Raw genomic sequence first — 18,846 nt, 5'->3', positions numbered from 1 at the left:
TTATCTCAACGGTATCAAATAACGTAGTCGTTAACGTGATATACTTAGAGGTCATATTAATTAATCGCTAGCGCGTCCAGGGAGCATATTAAATAATGCTGTATACTGAAATGACATAGCACTTTCAGGCGAGCCAAAACAAGGAAAGCTTTGTTGTTTGGTAGGTGTCATTAATTTTCATTGTCTCTCTTTCTAGCTTTAGGTTTTATAGAGTCATGTTACCTGCTGTGCCGGACAATCAATTTGCTGGAATGGAGGTACAATCGGTGCCAATAGAACTTGGCAAGTTTACATGAAGGGAGTTAAAAAATAGTAGAACTATTTTAATTACCGCTTACCTACTTACTCTAGCTATCCATGAACTACCATTGTACTATAATATGCAGAAATCTATATTATTATGTGTGTTACCAATAGTCTTGTGGTCTAAATTTAATAAATATTTTTGATTTTGATAAAAGAAGAACGTGTTTTTGGTACGTCTACAACGATTTAGCAAATTAACTATTTAAATATCAGGAAAAATTACTAAATTGTTATTAAATAAGTCAAATGTAGAGTCATTTTATTCAGTGTCAATCTTATTTATTTGCAAGTTTGCCAAACTCTATTGGCTTCGACGTTATTATGCGAAGCGGATCGGCCCAGGCGCTGGCAATCACCTGCGACCGGTGCGATTGCCTTCCAGCTGTCCGTGATGTGCCAAACGCGTCCCTAATGACAGCATTATTGTTTTTCTTTTATTAAAATTTCACCTGTATGAGTTCCGATTCCGCTAAATTCAATAGAAAAGATAGCTTAACAAGCATATCAATCACTGTGGTGACTGTTTTAGATTTTATTTATTTATATCACCTATAACCATGAAAACTCACTATTTATTTAGACACCTGTAAATCACTGTTGTAATTTCTGTAGAGTAATGAAATAAATTCAAAAAAGTTTTATTTGCTAAGTAAGCCACTTCACCTTAAAGCAATATTTACATAAATAAGATTGCGTTTATCTCATGAATATTTATTTATTACTTGTTAAGCCGTTGTAATGCCGGCTTTAAAATAAACACGTCTTGGCAATCTACCAAATTACAGGACACAGGAACAATATTCGCAGTATCATAAAGTTATCTGACCCAGTGGCCAGGGCAAAAGTGGAACACCGCATGTAAGCCCTCTGATTGTGCCCATGTGTTTGAGATTTTATTTTGCTGCAGAATCAAAAAAGAAAAAATACAGAACCATTTGCAACCGTGGCGCGTGGATTAAAGATTACTCTGAGCTCTTCAATATTTGTTTGGCCTTAAGTTGTCTGGAAGGGAATGCCTTGTGAGAACGCCTTTAGTACCATAAATGTTTTGCAATAAAGTTTTCAAAAAAACATTTGTTTTACTTGGAAATAATACTAAAAGTAATCAACATAACACTACTACCGATACAACATAAAAACCTTGCTAAAAGTATGTAAGTTTTGTACTGAAAATAAAACGGTTCAGTAAGTAATTCCAAGGATTACACTCTACAAACACTTCTTCTTTAATAATATTAGTCTGTAGATAATAAAGCATCGAAGAAATTAAAGAGCATTATCACCATCTACTCCAACGGCTCGTTATACTCAGAACTATGCATGTTTATTAAAGCTCCAAAATAACCTTCGCCAGTTCCAACTATTAATTCTTCTATTAATTAAACTGACTGACTGTTACTTGCTCCCTCAGTTTCTAAAGTCCAATTCCGACAACACTAATTAACTTGAGCACAAATTTTATCTAAAATACTAATGCTCGTTTTTAATAAAGTTTACACTTAGGTTGGAAGTTCGTTGCCTTGAAAAAGTGCAAGGCGAAAATATAACTTGGTGTTCAAGCGAGGTAGCTACCACACTAATCTTTAATAAACGTTAATAGAAATTGAGCAGTCAAATTATTTACTGTAACCAATTTGTATTCATTTATATTTTCTAATTAATATTAATTGTTATTTATTAAGACATTAAGATGATATCTTTAAGACTATTGAAAAACCGGCCAAGTGCGAGTCGGACTCGCGCACCGAGGGTTCCGTACAAACCTGCAAGGTTTACAAAGTTCGTTCATTACGACAATCGAGTCATAACTATGGTATTTTTATTGCAAAATGAAATTCATAACATTGCAATGGGGAAAGATGGAGGAGCATAAAGGACAATGTTCGTTCTCCATACATTGTTCGCCTAAGAACCAACAATTTTGACATATTACTACCCGAAAGCGAAATAATACGATTCTGTGTGTAAGAACAATGATTCCTGATGGACACTTGCCATAAAATTAATGATTAAGAATATTAAATCACAGCGATTTTATAATATGTCGTTTATGACAACATGGCGTCTAATGTATTGTGTGAATGTATGAACGCCGATTCGCGAAAAATGTTTTGTATTGTCGTCACGCCGAGTCGCAGCCAAATAGTATAAAATAATAGAACAAGTTTTAGAAATACAACTCGGCATTCCACTTTTATAATATGCCCACATATTGCACGTAAATAAACAACATGAATCGTAGGTTGTTTCCACCCTTGTCATCTGACACATGAAATAAACTCCTATTGTATTATAGATATCGAAGCCGAATCGTATATAATAATAGAATGGGTTTTGGAGATCACTCGGGGTTCCACTTTTATAAAAAACCTACATATTGCATAAAAATAACACGAATCATGAGTTTTCTTTTCACCATTTACATCTGACACGAGATAACAAACTCCTATCTCCATGACTACCGTCGTAGTCTATGCCAAAGACTACAATATTTTAAGCAAGAAGTTTCAAACCTTAGCGGCTACAGTAACCCCTGGGCCACATACATCATGATAACATTCGGTCGACACCGGAACGAAGTCTTGCGATTATGCAAAAAAGCATCGTATTCTAGTGCGCCTATATCACGTGCAACCGGGGTTTTAATTCGACTAAATTCCTGACTAAAGACTGGAAGAAAATACGCCGCATTGTATGAGCACTTCGTGTTCGTTAAAGCGGCTTCAGATCTAGAGCCCACACAGTTTTCTTTCCAATAATATCCGCAAGTAGCGCTGCATGATCAAAAACGGCAATAGTTATTAAGGTGCCAAAATTATATGATTACTTTGGCACGGTATTATACACGTTCGAAGATTTGTCATTTTCATTCATTTCATCATCATCATCATCATTTCAGCCACAGGACGTCCACTACTGAACATAGGCCTCCCCCAATGACTTCCACATCGCACGGTTGGTAGCGGCCTGCATCCAGCGCCTTCCCGCTACCTTTATCAGGTTGTCGGTCCACCTTGTGGTGGGTTGACATTGCAGAATATGACTTTTGATAGGTTTATCATAGAATTCGGCGGGGATATCCTCACGGAGGAAGTTCGAAAAAGGGCGGAACAAGATCTTATAATAATGCAAGGCCGAAGCTGTAACGCGCGTGCTCCTACGTGTAATCCGGCGAGTATGCAATAAATAGTAATGTCTGGTAAATAGCGGTAATACGTATCGTTCGTTCGTTCGTTTCAGCCGAAAAGACGTCCACTGCTGGACAAAGGCCTCCCCCAAGGATTTCCACGAAGACCGATCCTGCACCGCTCGCATACAGGCACCTCCCGCGACCTTGACCAGATCGTCGGTCCACCTAGTGGGAGGCCTGTCCACGCTACGTCTATCGGCTCGTGGTCGCCACTCAAGAACTTTCCTGCCCCAGCGGCCATCAGCTCTACGAGCTATGTGCCCCGCCCCGTCTATGTCTATATGCGCTACGATTACAGGGTATCATTTTGCATAGTCGCAAGACTTCACTCCGCTGCTGTCAAATCAATGTCGCATAATGTTATCGCAATGTGTGTGGCCCTTGGCCAAATCACAGAAGCCTATGCGAAGAAAGAGCACTTGAATGACAATGAAAATCAGGGTTACCATTTTATAAGATCTCCTCACTATTGAGGGTAACAAAGTAACATTAATAATCTAGCCATTAATTACATTTATTACCTATACGAGAAAGTAAAGCAACATGCGGTTTTATTTTAATTTGTAAAATATTTGTAACAGTTTGTTCTAAGTTTAGTTTTACAACAGTATTGCTGTTTCAGCTGTCACTGTGAAGCTTTGGGATAATAAATAAATAGAAAAAATATTAACATAAATATTTATTTAAGTTTTTATGTTCATTATCATAATATGCCAATTTAAGTTACACTGTGTGACAGTCTTTGACACTAAACAAACTCTTCAGCTTAATAATACCTACCTACAGGGCGTTTTTATAGTTACTCTTGCTGATGAAACAAGAAGGGTTGATTCTACTACTGAAATACAACTACTTTTCTTACAGGACCAATATCAAATTCTCAAAAAAATTCACATTCTCGTGATGGTGATAATTTCTATGGAGAGGTTTTTTTTTATATTCGGTCTCTTGGGATAAGTTATTCCATTTGAGCAGTAAAATTAATCCTTTTTATTTGATCACATATAAAAATAACACAAGTGTTTAGGAAAACTTCTTCTTTGGTATGGTATCACTACGGAGTTATAATGGCGGCAACTCTGTATCACTGACTTGTAACTTTCAAACAGTATGAATAATAAGGGCACCACATTGGTTTTCTTTCTGAAAAAAGGCTTTCACTTTTAGTACTAACCCTTTAGCACTATTTCATTGAAATAAAAATACAATAAACGCACAGAAGACTGAAATTGAGTCAACTGACGTGACATTTATAATTTGTTGACATTATGACAGTTTGACAAGACTAGGGATTGAAAAAGTTTTAATTGAAAAAGTAAAATGACAATTTATTAAAACGATTCACAAGGATATAATCGATTAAAAATATTTATAAAATGTTCTGATACTTGCCTGTAGCGATTATCCAATCCTGGTTTCTACTGAAAAACTACCTCGTGGCAATTTTAATAAAATAATAAAATCTTTATCTTCTCTTTCACAATCTATAAAAGTTTATTTGGTCTATTATTATACATGCGCTATGAATGAGGGTTTTCGCGATTGAAAAATCCGCGAGATGGCAATACGTAGACGTGAGGTCCAAATGCTGCATGATTGGTTATTTTTGACATGACATTGACAGATATGTCAAAATCCACCAATCATGCAGCATTTGGACCTCGCGTATACGTATTGCCATCTCGCGGATTTTTCAATCGCGAAAACCCTCATTGGCATAGATTATAAGAGACTGGCAACTATACTAGGTTGATATATGTTTCTCTCACTTCAACTGGCATTGGATTCAACATCGGATTCTGACACTTTTACAGTTATGATACCATGAATATCAGTTTATGGTCCTAATTATTTTCATTTTATTTACGACCTTCGACCAGTTGGACACTTTAGATAGCTTCTTGTAATAGTGTCAATATCTTTTTAGCTTTTAACGCAAATCTAGTCTTCTAATCGATTTATTTTATTTTCAAAATCGATATTTTATTGTCTATGATGGCCGCAGGAACATCACTATACATGGACTCCCAGCAATAAAGTACGGTAATGCCTCGTACAGATTTTATCGGCAAAAATAATGGAACTTGATAGGTTTTAGACCATGCCACGCACCAAAACGTCCGGAAGTTGTAATAGTATTATAGAATAAACGTTAAAAGACTTATTTATTTAATTTTTCAATGCTTAAGTGTCCATTAGAATGAAAGGGTGCTTAATGTATTAAAAAAAATAGAAAATAATTATGATGGGTTAATGTTTTTGGGCGGTTTTTTAGGCGGTTTCTGACAATGTCCTTTAAGACAAAGATCTCTTTATCGTTTAAGTAATCCTTTATTTTATAGTATTTGATATGAATTTCAACTTGATAGCTCTACGCGTTCATGAGGAAAAAAGTAATAAGTTTATATTTATTAAAAAATATATATTTTGCAATGTAACTAAAAATTTAAGGTTTTCGGAATTTTTCCTTTATGTGTGCTATAAAACGTTGCTTCATGCCAAATTTCAAGATTCTAGGTCGACTGGAAGTACCCTTTAGGTTTTGATTCCCTTGCGAGTACTTGCGAGTTTCAAAATATGCAGCTTAAATTGCTGTTTCTTTTGATTGCGTTGACATAGAAGTTTGATTTTGTTACAGCTTAAAGGTATTATAGACTTGAGTATTTGGTATGAATTTCAATTTAATACCTCTACGCGTTTATGAGGAAATGGGTAGTAAGTTTAAAATTATTAAAAAAATATATATTATGTGATGTAACTAAAAATTTATGGTTTTCGTAATTTTTCCTTTATCTATGCTATAAGACGTTGCTTCGTACCAAATTTCAAGATTCTGAGTTCACGGGAAGCACCCTGTAGGTTTTGATTCCCTTGCAAGTGTCGAAAATTTGCGGCATAAACGGCTGTATCTTTTGATTGCGTTGGCTTAGAAGTTTGATTTTTTCACAGCTTCAAGGGACAGTAGACCTGAGTAATTGATATAAATTTCAGCTTCATACCTCCACGCGTTCCTGAGAAAAAGAGTCTTGACAGACGGACGGACAGACGGACAACAAAGTGATCCTATGAGGGTTCCGTTTTTTCCTTTTGAGGTACGGAACCCTAAAAATAAACAATGTTTTATCTTATCTGAAATCTGAGCAAGATTTCTTATTGAGGTATAAATACGAGTGTAATTTGGGAATTAATAACGAATTTCCTTTTTGTTAGAGGTGGGCGAAACCAACCAGGCAAAAGGTTATAGATTAATTCGTATTGTTTGTCAAATCATTGTTCAAAAAGTTCGAAAGTAGGTACTCAAAAAATTCATCAGCCTTTCTACGTATTTCAGAACATACCGAATTATATGTGTGCTTGTATATCACATAATAGAACCCGATTATCAAGTTTCCATGGAGCTTAAACTCCGTTGCTGAGCCATATAAAATCACTACACCGCTGATTACACGGCATAAAAACAAAAGAGCAAAGCAGCTCACCTCAAAGTTCGCGAGCAGGCCAGCAATAAGCTCCTGCCCGTGGGATAATCGACGCAATAAGTCAAGCTAATCCCCCCACCTTTATTAAATGCGTTTTCGTCAGCGCCACGACGAGAATTGCTGTAATGAAGGCAAACTATTACGGGAGCGTTCTAGAATCGCTGCTCTTTTGTTTCCCTTTTACTCCAGTTCGTGACATGGCGATTAAAATTAGAAAACTTATTAAAAATACCTTGAAATAGCGCGGGAAAGCGAATGTAGCAACGAAAATAATATTTTGTAATACTAGGTAGAAAGGAAAAAAGTCTCGCAACTCGGTATTCTGGTTTATGAACTCTACTCTATGATCACTTCAATTTTTCGTTCCTTCATTGCTTCCCCGTATTAATTTAAACAGGAGCAAATCATTGTAAACCTCTTTTGTTTGTTGCTGCCTTCATCCGACTATTTTATCACTATCATATTTTACGATAACATCAAATACTTGTCCATTCGTATAGAAAATTTTCCCTTCATTGACTCTTATTAGGTTATTTGGGTACACAACTAAAATAGCTGCCATAAAATTAGATTTTCCAATTTTATGAGACGTAAAGGTTAGTTTATAATTAGCCATCAATGAATTTATTGTGGTATCACTCAATTGCTCATTTGCTCATTTTGTCAAAGGTAATAAAACGTCCATTTTTCGGCTCATTGGTCTTTCAATACTATTAATTGCTCTTTTAAATGCGATGAATATGAATAAATCAATTTTTATGATGAAAAATATCGGGAGTAGATGAAAGCTACATTACTTTTTTTGTTACTTTTACCTATTTTAACGTTGTATAGGATAGCATAGCTAAAACCATGCTAAAACATATTACGAGTACACACCAGCATTGTCTATCAATGGTGCGCTCTTATTATCTCTTTAATGCTACATATAAAGCTGCACTAAGAAGTTATTAAGCATTACTTTAGCTTGTAGAGCTGATTACATAATTAGCTCTCCAAGAGAAGTGCTCTACCTTGATGGCACAAACTAAGCTGCTACACGTCTACGTACAGCCACTAAATGCGGCAGCTGTTGAAGTCTGGATTACATTGAGTCAGAACTTTGATTTTATTAGATTGTTTGCCACCGTAGCTTTTTCATGTATTTTTGTTTCATAAAATGCGATACGTAACTAAATTATTGTAAATTTCTTTGTATTATCGTTCTACAGTAATCGCAGTTTCTGTATCAAATTGATTTTCTATGGGGTGTCATAATGAATTGGCAATTTAAAGCAAAAAAACAAAATGAGTCACTCTCATTTACTATTTCGTTATTTACTCTTTAGTTACGATTATTTCTACTTTCCCATGGTTTCTGAACAATTCCGTATTTATTTTACACGGACAATAATAGCTGCACTCTGAATGGCTGTTGGCCTGACGTCTCCGCCATAACATCTATCGCGAAAATTAGTGAAAACGTGTGTGTTTTGTGGGATTACTTTTTCGTAACAGGCAGTAAAATCAGTGATTTTATATAGAACGGTAAGTCTTCATTTAACCATTTTTTGTAATACGTGTGGTACGAACATTTAGTAAGCTTTTATATTTGCTGTAACAAATTTTATCAAAAAAATACTTGTTTCTGATCTCATTTTGTCTAATATTTCGTTACGTTTTTTGCGAATTTCGTTACGTTACGAAAAAGTATAACATAATGCTGAGTGTATACTGTTATTACCTGACTAAGCATAGTAATATTCACTACTTAATTTATTTAAAAAAATATAGAGCGTTAATAACAAAAGGATTGGATACTATCTGCTTTACAGAAGTGCCACCAGCAAAAAATTATCAAATCATTTAGATTACGTTTTTATGTGATTACTTCTTTTGTTTTTTTAGGAATGCCGCCAAAAACCAATGCCGAAAGGCAAAAAGCTTACAGAGAACGACTCAAAATGGATAAACATGATGGAACAAAAATAATTTTATTAAAATAGTATGAATGATTACTCCCTTATTTTATTTCTAACCCCTTAATATTACCTCGTATTTGGGTGCATACTTACAAATATTTCGAATTGAATAAATGAAGAGCATTCACAATATTTCGCCAATGTATAACAAGCCTTATGGCCTTACTATTTCGTTACTACCGTTTCGTTACGTACATTTTTTTTGAGAAATACTCATATTTACTAGAACCACGTGTTGAATCAGAGAATTCGATCACGTTGGGTGTATCAATCCACCCACTTTCTGTCTTAGAACTGTAAGACGAACGCAACGGATCAGCCAATAAATATGTATGAGAAATAAAATAAACCACTGAGCTCTATGAAATATTCGCTTGACCGCGCTTTAATATAAACATCATACCAACTGCGCAAAGCGATAGGCTCCTAAAGAAATACATTAGCATTAGCATAAAAATATGATCGTTGAATTGGCAAAATAGATTGAAAGAATTTGTTTTTATTTAGTCCAAAGATTGGAAGTATTTTTGGACTCCATGGGCGGATTTTCCCGTTAACCACTCCACTCCGTCATTAAAATAAATGATTTCCTTGTAGTGAAATAATTATACTTGTAGTGAAAGATCTAATTAAATTAATGAGAGGTACGAGGGTTAACTGGTAACAATCGAATAGTAGTCTGAAATATAGTAATATATCGTTCGTTACTTCATCATAGTTATTTTGGGATCTCATTGTTTTAAATTTTAAAAATAAAACTACTCTCGAGCAAAAGCATTCTAAAACATAAACCAAAAACTTGTTTCGTGTCGAAATTCCATTTCATAACCCTCGCCCGTGCTTCAGCGCTAACAAACGTTTGTAACATTTTACGAAAAAATCCCAAGTTTATATTTAGTCCCCTTCAAAAATTAGTATAGCATTCATGTTTTTTCCATACTTTTCGTGATGTAGCTCTTATCGCACCGCTTGTTGGTTCGTAAAGCGGGTTTTGACGTGAGTCTGCCTTGTACAATTTTTTAAACATCTGCATGACATAAAGGTAATAATCGTACAGTATATTGTACAAAATATCTTTTTTATTTCTGTATTATATTATTATATTGTAATAGTAATGCAAATATTTCGTAGACCGGTTCGGCCGGTCGGTATAAGCACGGATTATACCTATAAAGTAACCCTGTATAAAAGTGTGTAAAAATTATCCAATCTTGCCATCTAATTGGAGGTAGTAACACCTTTTTAGGCAATTTTCAGAAGAATATAATAATTTATAGGTAATTTTGTAGCTTTATCACGTGTCTTTCACCCTTTAAGTAAAACTCAGTAAAACTCAGTAAAACTCATTTATTTCTGTAAGTAGGCTTTAAAAAAGCACTTTTGCCTTCATTGAAAAGATAACGAGTCAGCATGGGCCATTCTTCGTTTATTGTTCTAGCTTGATCCATCGTGACACCCTGTGTGTTATTACTACGTCAGGTGAGCTGTCGCAGGCTGCCGGCCATTCACGTCGGACACGTGACTGACGTCATAATATTCAGACGCCCTTGACTCAGCCTCAACAATATTCCATACAACACGATTTTGTAAAATAAAATCGCGCAGTTATACGCAAAGCAATAAATTCAAAGCTCTGAAAGTATTTTCGCACTCAAAGCTTTATGGATTCAATTCACGGATTTTTACCTACGGCTAAATTAATTTTCCAGCTTTATTTAGGCTTTGGATAGATATTGAAATGTGTGCCGCAATTTTGACTGACTTTTGATTACGCTGTTATGAATTTTAAGAGCGTTGTATAATTCTCTTTCTGCTTTAAGCTACATCTTTAGCCTTAAAGTACTTACTTTTCAATCATTCTCTCAATTTAAGCCACCATTCCTATTATTTGTCTATATCCGATGAAGAGATTCGCTCACGAATCCCCAGTGATCACCAGTTTATCAAAGCTGTCAATCTGTCGTATTATTTGAGTTAACTGCTTGCACCGAGGCGTCGAACACGTTCGGATAATTATGTTTTGAGACTCCCCCAGCTGATCAGATTGGGTGGAACAGATCGAGCTCGGATAACAAGAGAGGAATATTTACCTGAATTACTTCACTTCATCATCATTATCTGTCTCTTTCATATTTTTTGTTTTCTTACGAACGCTAGCCTTCATGTTATTTTTCTGGTCTAAGTACCTACCTATTAAATATCAGTAAAGTAGACTTAAGAATTTACCTATTGCCGTTTCCAAATTTCCATCGTCAAATTGGTCATGCCAATATTCCACAATCTAAAATTCTAATAAGCTTTTAGGATAATATTAGAATTAAAAGATTAAAAAATTATGCTAATACATCGAACCCGTCGCAATAAAATCTAGTTAAATTAATGAATTCGTAATCGAGACTTTGATCCTTCACAGCCTAATTATTGCGGCCGCTTTCAGATCCTAAAGGTCCCCAATAAAATTCAATTTGGGATATTAAATTGTACATCCAATGGGACAAATTGCCTTTCCCAGCCTGTACACAATGGCCCTCCTAAACCTTTAATACTTCGAATTAGGCACTGATTGCGTCTGATAGTTGTTGAGTGTCCAAGTGAAGTGACACGCGATATCTCTCCAATTAGGTTTTAATTTAACATTTTGTGAATTTCTAATTGACGAGCTTTGACCCAAGTTAAATGATTTAGGTACAAGCCATGTACTACTATACAAATTAATCTCACAGAGTAAAACAGCGTTATTTGTAATGGTAATTGTATAAATTTGTTGGTATTTAAGTTTTACTAATAAAAATCTAAATTATTGAATGAAACATTTCATTATAAATATTCAATCTCTGCCTCAACAGAAAGGACTCGTAGATAAATTTATTTCTTACTCATTGGTATCATTTCAAAAATGTTTTCTGAGAAAACACTATAAGATAAAATTAATTTATACCATGTATTTCCAGCGCAGTTCTCCTGTAGTTAATGTAAGATTCACAAGCAACATCTGGCGCTTACAAACCAAACAGCCGTGATCCGTTTGCGATATCAGACAAACCGAGCTTAACCTAGATTTCTACTGTTAAAACTTCAATACTCGGTTTCACGATTTTAGGATTTTGACCCGAACCACCCGAACGTAACCCTCCACGGGGCTGGCCGACATAAAACAAATGAATTTTGTAATTTATTTGAATAATCCATCATATCACGCAAAATATGCACCTACCCAAGCAAGTCAGACCTCTTTCATCAGTGTAGAGAACATTCAAAGTATTTCATTAAAAAAAAATGTTTACTGTAATATAAGTTTGTATGAATAGCTCAAAAGTTGTGTGATTTTTTTAATATGTTAGGTAAATAAGGTACTAATTTTATACTTTAACCGGAACCGATTTATTCTTAACTCTAGACTAGATTATCTTAAGTTCAAAAGACTAAGGTAGTAAAGCTTACATGACGATATACATATTAATTAAACGTCCTTTACCTCTAGGCGAACAGTTTTCATTAAAACTATATTTACCTGCTCCAACTATTAGTTATATTCGCAATTAAGGAATTCATTCCATTTGCGGTAAAATGATAATTAAAATTTAATCATCCGTCTTTCCCTCTCTAATTAATATCCAAGATAATGAAAAAGGATTTTTTCCTTTTAACGCCCTCCAACGATTATAAGCCCATAATTATTGTTAATAATTGAGGATGTTAAACGTAAAATAGTAATTACCTATGGTAATAGGTAAATTATTTTCCTTATAAATATGATATTAAAAAATAAAATGGTACTTTTGAAATGTATTTACACACACTAGACCAGTAAGTACAGGATGTTAGCTGCTCTACTTGAATTTTATTCAGATGAACTTGCCTATTAGTTGCTTCATCAACCATTCTAGAATAATAAATAAAGCAATACTTAAATGTTTGTAATTCGTTAAGTAGATACTACATCCTTGAATTACCTATGCTGTATTTTTGCTACAAGGAGTTTCCTTGGGTACTGTTTTATCATAAAGTACTCTATGTACTCATAAATTAAAGATAGTTTCCGTTGTCCACAGTTGTCGGGGAGCAGCGACGCGGCTGGCGCCTTGGACGCGGTGGCGCGGCGGTACCGACTCGAGAATGGGAACTCATTGGGAGAAAAGGACGAGGTTAGTAGTTAAATATTAGCTAATTTTGTCTTGGCTCAAATAATGACGTATTCCAATTTGAGCACCCGCCCACATAGCACCTGGCCTATTCCACCTATCGATATTTTGGGCAGGTGCTCTAAGTGGAATTAAATTAATTGTATGACGTATTCCATTTAAAGCACCTACAGCACAGCAGCCTAGTGCTGGCTGCGAATGTATTTGATAGACAGGACGTAAGGCGGTTATCACACTGCGCCGCGCTCCGCCGCGAAGCGCGTGATTTTCATATAAAAAATCACGCGCGCGGACGCGTTGTCAGTGTGAAGTGCCGCGCGTGTTTTCTATACCAACTGAGGTACTTGCATACAATGATTAAATCTGGCGGAGCGCGGCGCAGTGTGATAACCGCCTATAACGTAAATTCGGGTAGGTGCTATTTGAACGGGTGCTCAAAGTGGAATACGTCCCAAGAATTACTAACTGATTGTCAATAGAATACAAGCCAGTTGTGGTTGTTCGACATTTATACCTCGAAAAACTGAAAAGTCAGTATTTTTAGCACCTAGCTAAGAAACCTTTTTATGTGACATGAATGTATTACTTATTCTAACTCCACCCAAGGGATAGGGACGCCTATTGTGAACCATCCTTTCATGATTGACAATAGAATACCCTAGCGTGAGTTTTTCACGTGTCAATAGATTCTAAGCAAAACACCCAATCATCTTTTACCCTCAAAGGTCAAAATATCAAATAACATTTTTATTATTCGTCTCTTATAGAACCTAATAAATGAAAATATGTTTTTTGTTGGCGAATCACATTAAAGTGTGCTATAGTCATAATCAATGAAATGGAAATATGTAGTGAATAATTCAATAGATACCGTGTGAAATTCAGTTTCACACAGATCGGTTTCATCAAAATCCTTTCAGTAGTATTTTGCGTGAAAGAGTAAAAAGCATCATCCATACATACTCAATAACTGTCACATTTATAATATTAGTAGCATATTACCTACACTAAGTATTCCTATTCTATTTTAAACACTATATTTGACTTCTAAGAATAATAATTATGTATCTAGGGGTTGTAAAACCCCTAAGAGAACACACAGCGGCACATTATGCGTGGGAAACTCACAGATGGAAATTGGTTTGGCGAAACGCATCGACAAATATAATTTTAACGGAAAAACCGCTTGAAATATCAAATATTAATGCCCTACCTAGTAGCAGCTTCCGGGTACGTGGGAATATATTTAAAAATGACAAAATTCCACGTATAAAAGTACACATCAAAGACCTTAACGCCTTACGAAACCTTCATACCACCGCACCGTAATATAAAAATGACAAAAAGTATGATTATTTATGTACTAGGTTTACATTTTATAAAATTATACATATAATCTGCATTACTGCATTAACAAACTCCATTCATATCCGTGTGATGATGTGACTGGCCACTTTTATGCGTTATTTTTCTTTTTCCACTTAATAGTATTTTGTTTTATAATATTTTGCAGTTCATTATTTACCTACTAACTTTTAATATTTAGATAGAGATTTAGATACATATTATTTAAACTAGATACTGTAATTGAGTTCCCTTAATAATAAATAAAATACGGACGTCACAAAGTAGGTAATCACCTAAAAAAATATACAGTAAGTTACACCTACGCACAGACAAAAATAGTAAGTTACACCTACGCAGTTTTCTTTAACACTTGAAACGAAACCCTTACTGAAACTATTATTCATTTTTGGACACCTAGATTGGTGAATATAAGTATTATCAAGTCGCCAAAATACAGGCACAAATAGTTTATGCCTAGGTTTAAATGCGAAAAATTCATCAAGTATCTTTTTATTTATTCATATGCAAAAATGTACCTATGTACTATTTTGTATCCACTGTGCGGTACATACGAGTCCTTTTTACAGTTTGCTGCTTTTTTCAGTAAATTTGGGTAATTTCACGAAACCCTGAGCACGCTCGGAAAAGGATCCACTTTATCTGTGGATGACGACTGTCCGACATTACGCCGGACTTCTTTTATGTCGAACATAATAAGCGAGACTTCCAAAAGAGAGGAAAATTGAGGCGCCTAGAGTCAATGAATTTGGGAAAATATACCTACCTACTCGTAATTGCTCACCATAATCGCGCATGAATTTAGAAAAACAAAAACCAACCATTAAAACATACTGGCCGGAAAGACGATATGAAAATCCTTTGACATAAAAAAAGTATTTGTAACAAATGAGCATCAACAATTTTATTTAGAGGAACATTGTGAATAATTTAGTTTTTCTTGTTTTCGCAGTTGTTTGGACCACCGAGCGCACCGGTTCTGGAGAATCCTGAATTCCAAACAAGATGGTACTTCAAATACTTTCTCGGTAAAAGTAAGTGTTTATTTTCTTTAACGTTTTCATCGCACAAAAACACCTCATTGTCATAAAATTGCTTTCTGAAACAACAATAGGAAAATAGGTAAACTCTTTGAAGTGTTTCCAAACGAGAAAAGTTATACAAATAGGTACATATCCATAATATGCCATTAAGGGCAAACACCTAAAACCGGTGTTTGATAACATTCTAATGAGACTTAACTTTTGGAGTTTTGAACTTAAATAACAGTTGGAAAAAACCAACCCAAATGAAACTGCTGGTTTTACACCTTTTTTCCGATGGAGTAAAAATCTTTGAGGAGTTATTAAATCCAATATGTGTACCGGACTCAAAACCTACAGACTCGGAAATAAATGGGCATATAAATCTAGTACATTGTCGCGACATTATAAAATGTATAACGGCACCTATCTAATAAGAATATTTATGGAATAACTAATAGTTAGTAGATGAAAAGCAATTTATATGGGCCATACTACTATCTCAATAAGCCGGCAAACAAGCAATTACATTAGATCTGTCAAGTAAATCGTGAGTGTATTGGAAAAATTCAGGTGAAAGCATGTTTTATTCAGTTCATTCTGCTAGCATAAACAGCAGCTCTATAACATGAATTATTGATGGATAAATTCGCCGAATTAGATAGGAAAGTACAGTCATGGCACTTGTTTTTGATCATTTCTATTTGATGACTGTCCTATTCATTCTTAAATCAACACCTATTCTTCTCTTTGATGAAAGCGACAATAGAAAGGAAATGACGTATGGGTTGGGTGCCCTCCTAATTTTCATAAGGTTTTTGTGCCGTAAAATAAGAACCTTGTTAGACAAATAAGCTCTCTTTAATAAAATAATAAACTATTTTTCTGTTATTTAAAATGAAAAATTGGGCTTCTACGGTGAGTTAAACTTCTAATTGATTGTAATTCTAAATCGATTTCACTCGAGAAGATAATTTACACACTCAACTTTTCTTTTCACGAATGTTTAAACTAGAGATGAAACGGATATCCGGTAACTATCCGGTAGGCCGGATATCCGGCCTAAATTTACTATCCGGCCGGATACCGGATAGTAACTCATTATCCGGCCGGATACCGGATATTAAAAAACTAAGACAATTTCCTATTAATAAAATGAAATACATTAATCTTTGAGGTAAATATCAATAAAATGGCTTATTATAATGACGGCTTTTATTTAAAATCCAAAAAGTTACAAAAAAGCCATAATTAAGGCCTTTCAAAAAAATAATTTATTTTTCTGAGCTTTTCACTCTAATGACGAATATACAGGGTGTTAGGTAAATGGGTATATGAGCCGACACTAGCCCATGTTAACATGGTCATATAAATGTTATGGTGAAGTCAGAAAATTGATATCTTCATTTTAACTATTTTAATTTTCATACAAATCGGATTTTGTAAAATTTATTTTGTATGAAAATTTAAAAAAATAAAATCATGATATCAAATTTCTGACTTCACCATACCATTTATATGCCCATGTTAACATGGGCTAGTGTCGGCTCATATACTTATTTACCTAACACCCTGTATAAATAGTAAATATCTGATAATGTCGAAATATTGCCAAATAAAATAGGCGATCTTTTTTTCACTGATGGTCTGATGACATGATGCAGTTCAGTCAGATTACGCAGCAAGTAAACTAATTTAATTTTCGCTATTCAATCACACACTCACTATGGAAACCGAAATCGCCCGAATTGATCTGCCCCCTAGCACGGTAATAATATCACACAGTATTGTAACTTCATATAAACCGACAAAACGCGACTTTTCCTTCGAATTTCAAATATCGGGACGCGGTCGAGATCCAAAAGTTAGGGGTGTCGCGAATGTGTCGAACGCACGTCGATGGCCTAGTGTTGAAAATGACTAAGGTGATTGAATTTGACTGACCGTCTTAAACGGTCAAATTTGTCAATAACTAGTCATGAAATGGAAATTATATTGTATAAAACCAGCTTTGGCCCACAACTTCGCCCGCTGGAAATTAAAGTAACAGGTCATTAAGTACTCGTTATGATTAGTAGATTCAAAAATTATTTTAGTATATTTTTTAAAATTAAATGTACTAATCACAAAACAACACGCATTTTTATCCTATTCCTTTCACAAAGTATTTTGTTTGTCTAAATAAAAAAAAAATTACAATCACAAAACTAGATAGAAATTCTAAGTAGACAGATGTAATTAGAATGGGTACTGTAGGTGAGCAGCCCTATCGCATGTTGTCATACCGTGACGTACAGCGGGGCTGTTGACATTTATTTAAAAAATATGGCCGAGTTGGAATACTGTATAGATAGTATTACCGTGCCCCTAGACAAGTGGCAAAATCTGACATTCTATTCGGACGGATTCGATTTTCGAAAAGTGTGTCTAGTCTAGTCTACTAATAGACCCACTGATCGCGTTCGAAGCACCTGTGCGGCGCTTAACTCGTCACGACATGCAACGAGACAATGGGCCAACTATCCGGCCGCCGGATATCCGGCTATCCGGCCGAGAAGCTGGCCGGATATCCGGTATCCGGTATCCGGCCAATCAACTATCCGTTTCATCTCTAGTTTAAACTCTCTCGCCGCCACAAAATCCTCTATTTTTATTTGAGTTCGGGCCTGTTTGTGGCACTGAACGCTTCACGAATTTCGACGTGTAATTAATTTTAGTTGCAGATTTGTTAAATCGAAACAAATATGTGCACACAATCAAGGTTTCATTTTATTTGCCTTTGCTTTGTTGGTTATGCATCTATAGTTGGGATTTAGTGACATGCAAACAAATTAGGCCTCAGCCTCGAACTTAGCGGGCAGCGGGGCGGCGGCGGCGGCGGCGCGGGAGCGGCAGGATCTTATGCGTAAAATCCAATAGACCGGTTCTCGAAAACAGCGGCGCGGCAGCGGCGCCGGAGCGGGCAACGAGCGGGCAGCGGCGAGGGAGCGGGCAACGAGCGGGCAGCGCACTCCTTCTTTTGCCCACAATAAATCGAGCGTAAGGAATAAATTTGAATCGAAATAAAATTGTCGCTGTTGTTCAGACATTTCGTTCGCGAATAAAAACAAATATCTCGACAACACAACCCCGAACACAACACTTCGCCGCTAAAGCGCCGCGCGAGCTGCCCGCTGGTTTCGAGAACGTGTCTGCGTTGCCCGCCCCGCTCCCGCGCCGCCGCCGCCGCCGCCCCGCTGCCCGCTAAGTTCGAGGCTGAGGCCTTAGCCCTTTGACTTTGACGTAAAACAGGATATGGGGCGACTCTACACACTACGAATCTATTCGCAGCACGGACCTTATTCAAATGATATTAAAGTCAAAGGTACCTCTTTCTCGACT

At 35.6% G+C, this 18,846-nt stretch overlaps 1 protein-coding gene across 1 annotated transcript in view; it reads left to right on the top strand.

The window, feature by feature from the left end:
* LOC135078295 (GTPase-activating Rap/Ran-GAP domain-like protein 3) overlaps positions 1 to 18,846 on the top strand; it is a 122,817-nt gene that overhangs the window by 79,813 nt on the left and 24,158 nt on the right. Inside the window, exons 3-4 of the mRNA XM_063972894.1 lie at positions 12,989 to 13,081; positions 15,396 to 15,477. Coding sequence (XP_063828964.1) covers positions 12,989 to 13,081; positions 15,396 to 15,477 — 175 coding nt within the window. The remainder of the gene's footprint in view (positions 1 to 12,988; positions 13,082 to 15,395; positions 15,478 to 18,846) is intronic.

Source organism: Ostrinia nubilalis, chromosome 2 (genome assembly GCF_963855985.1).
Source record: "Ostrinia nubilalis chromosome 2, ilOstNubi1.1, whole genome shotgun sequence".
Taxonomy (NCBI): domain Eukaryota; kingdom Metazoa; phylum Arthropoda; class Insecta; order Lepidoptera; family Crambidae; genus Ostrinia; species Ostrinia nubilalis.
This window is presented reverse-complemented; position numbering and strand designations above follow the sequence as displayed.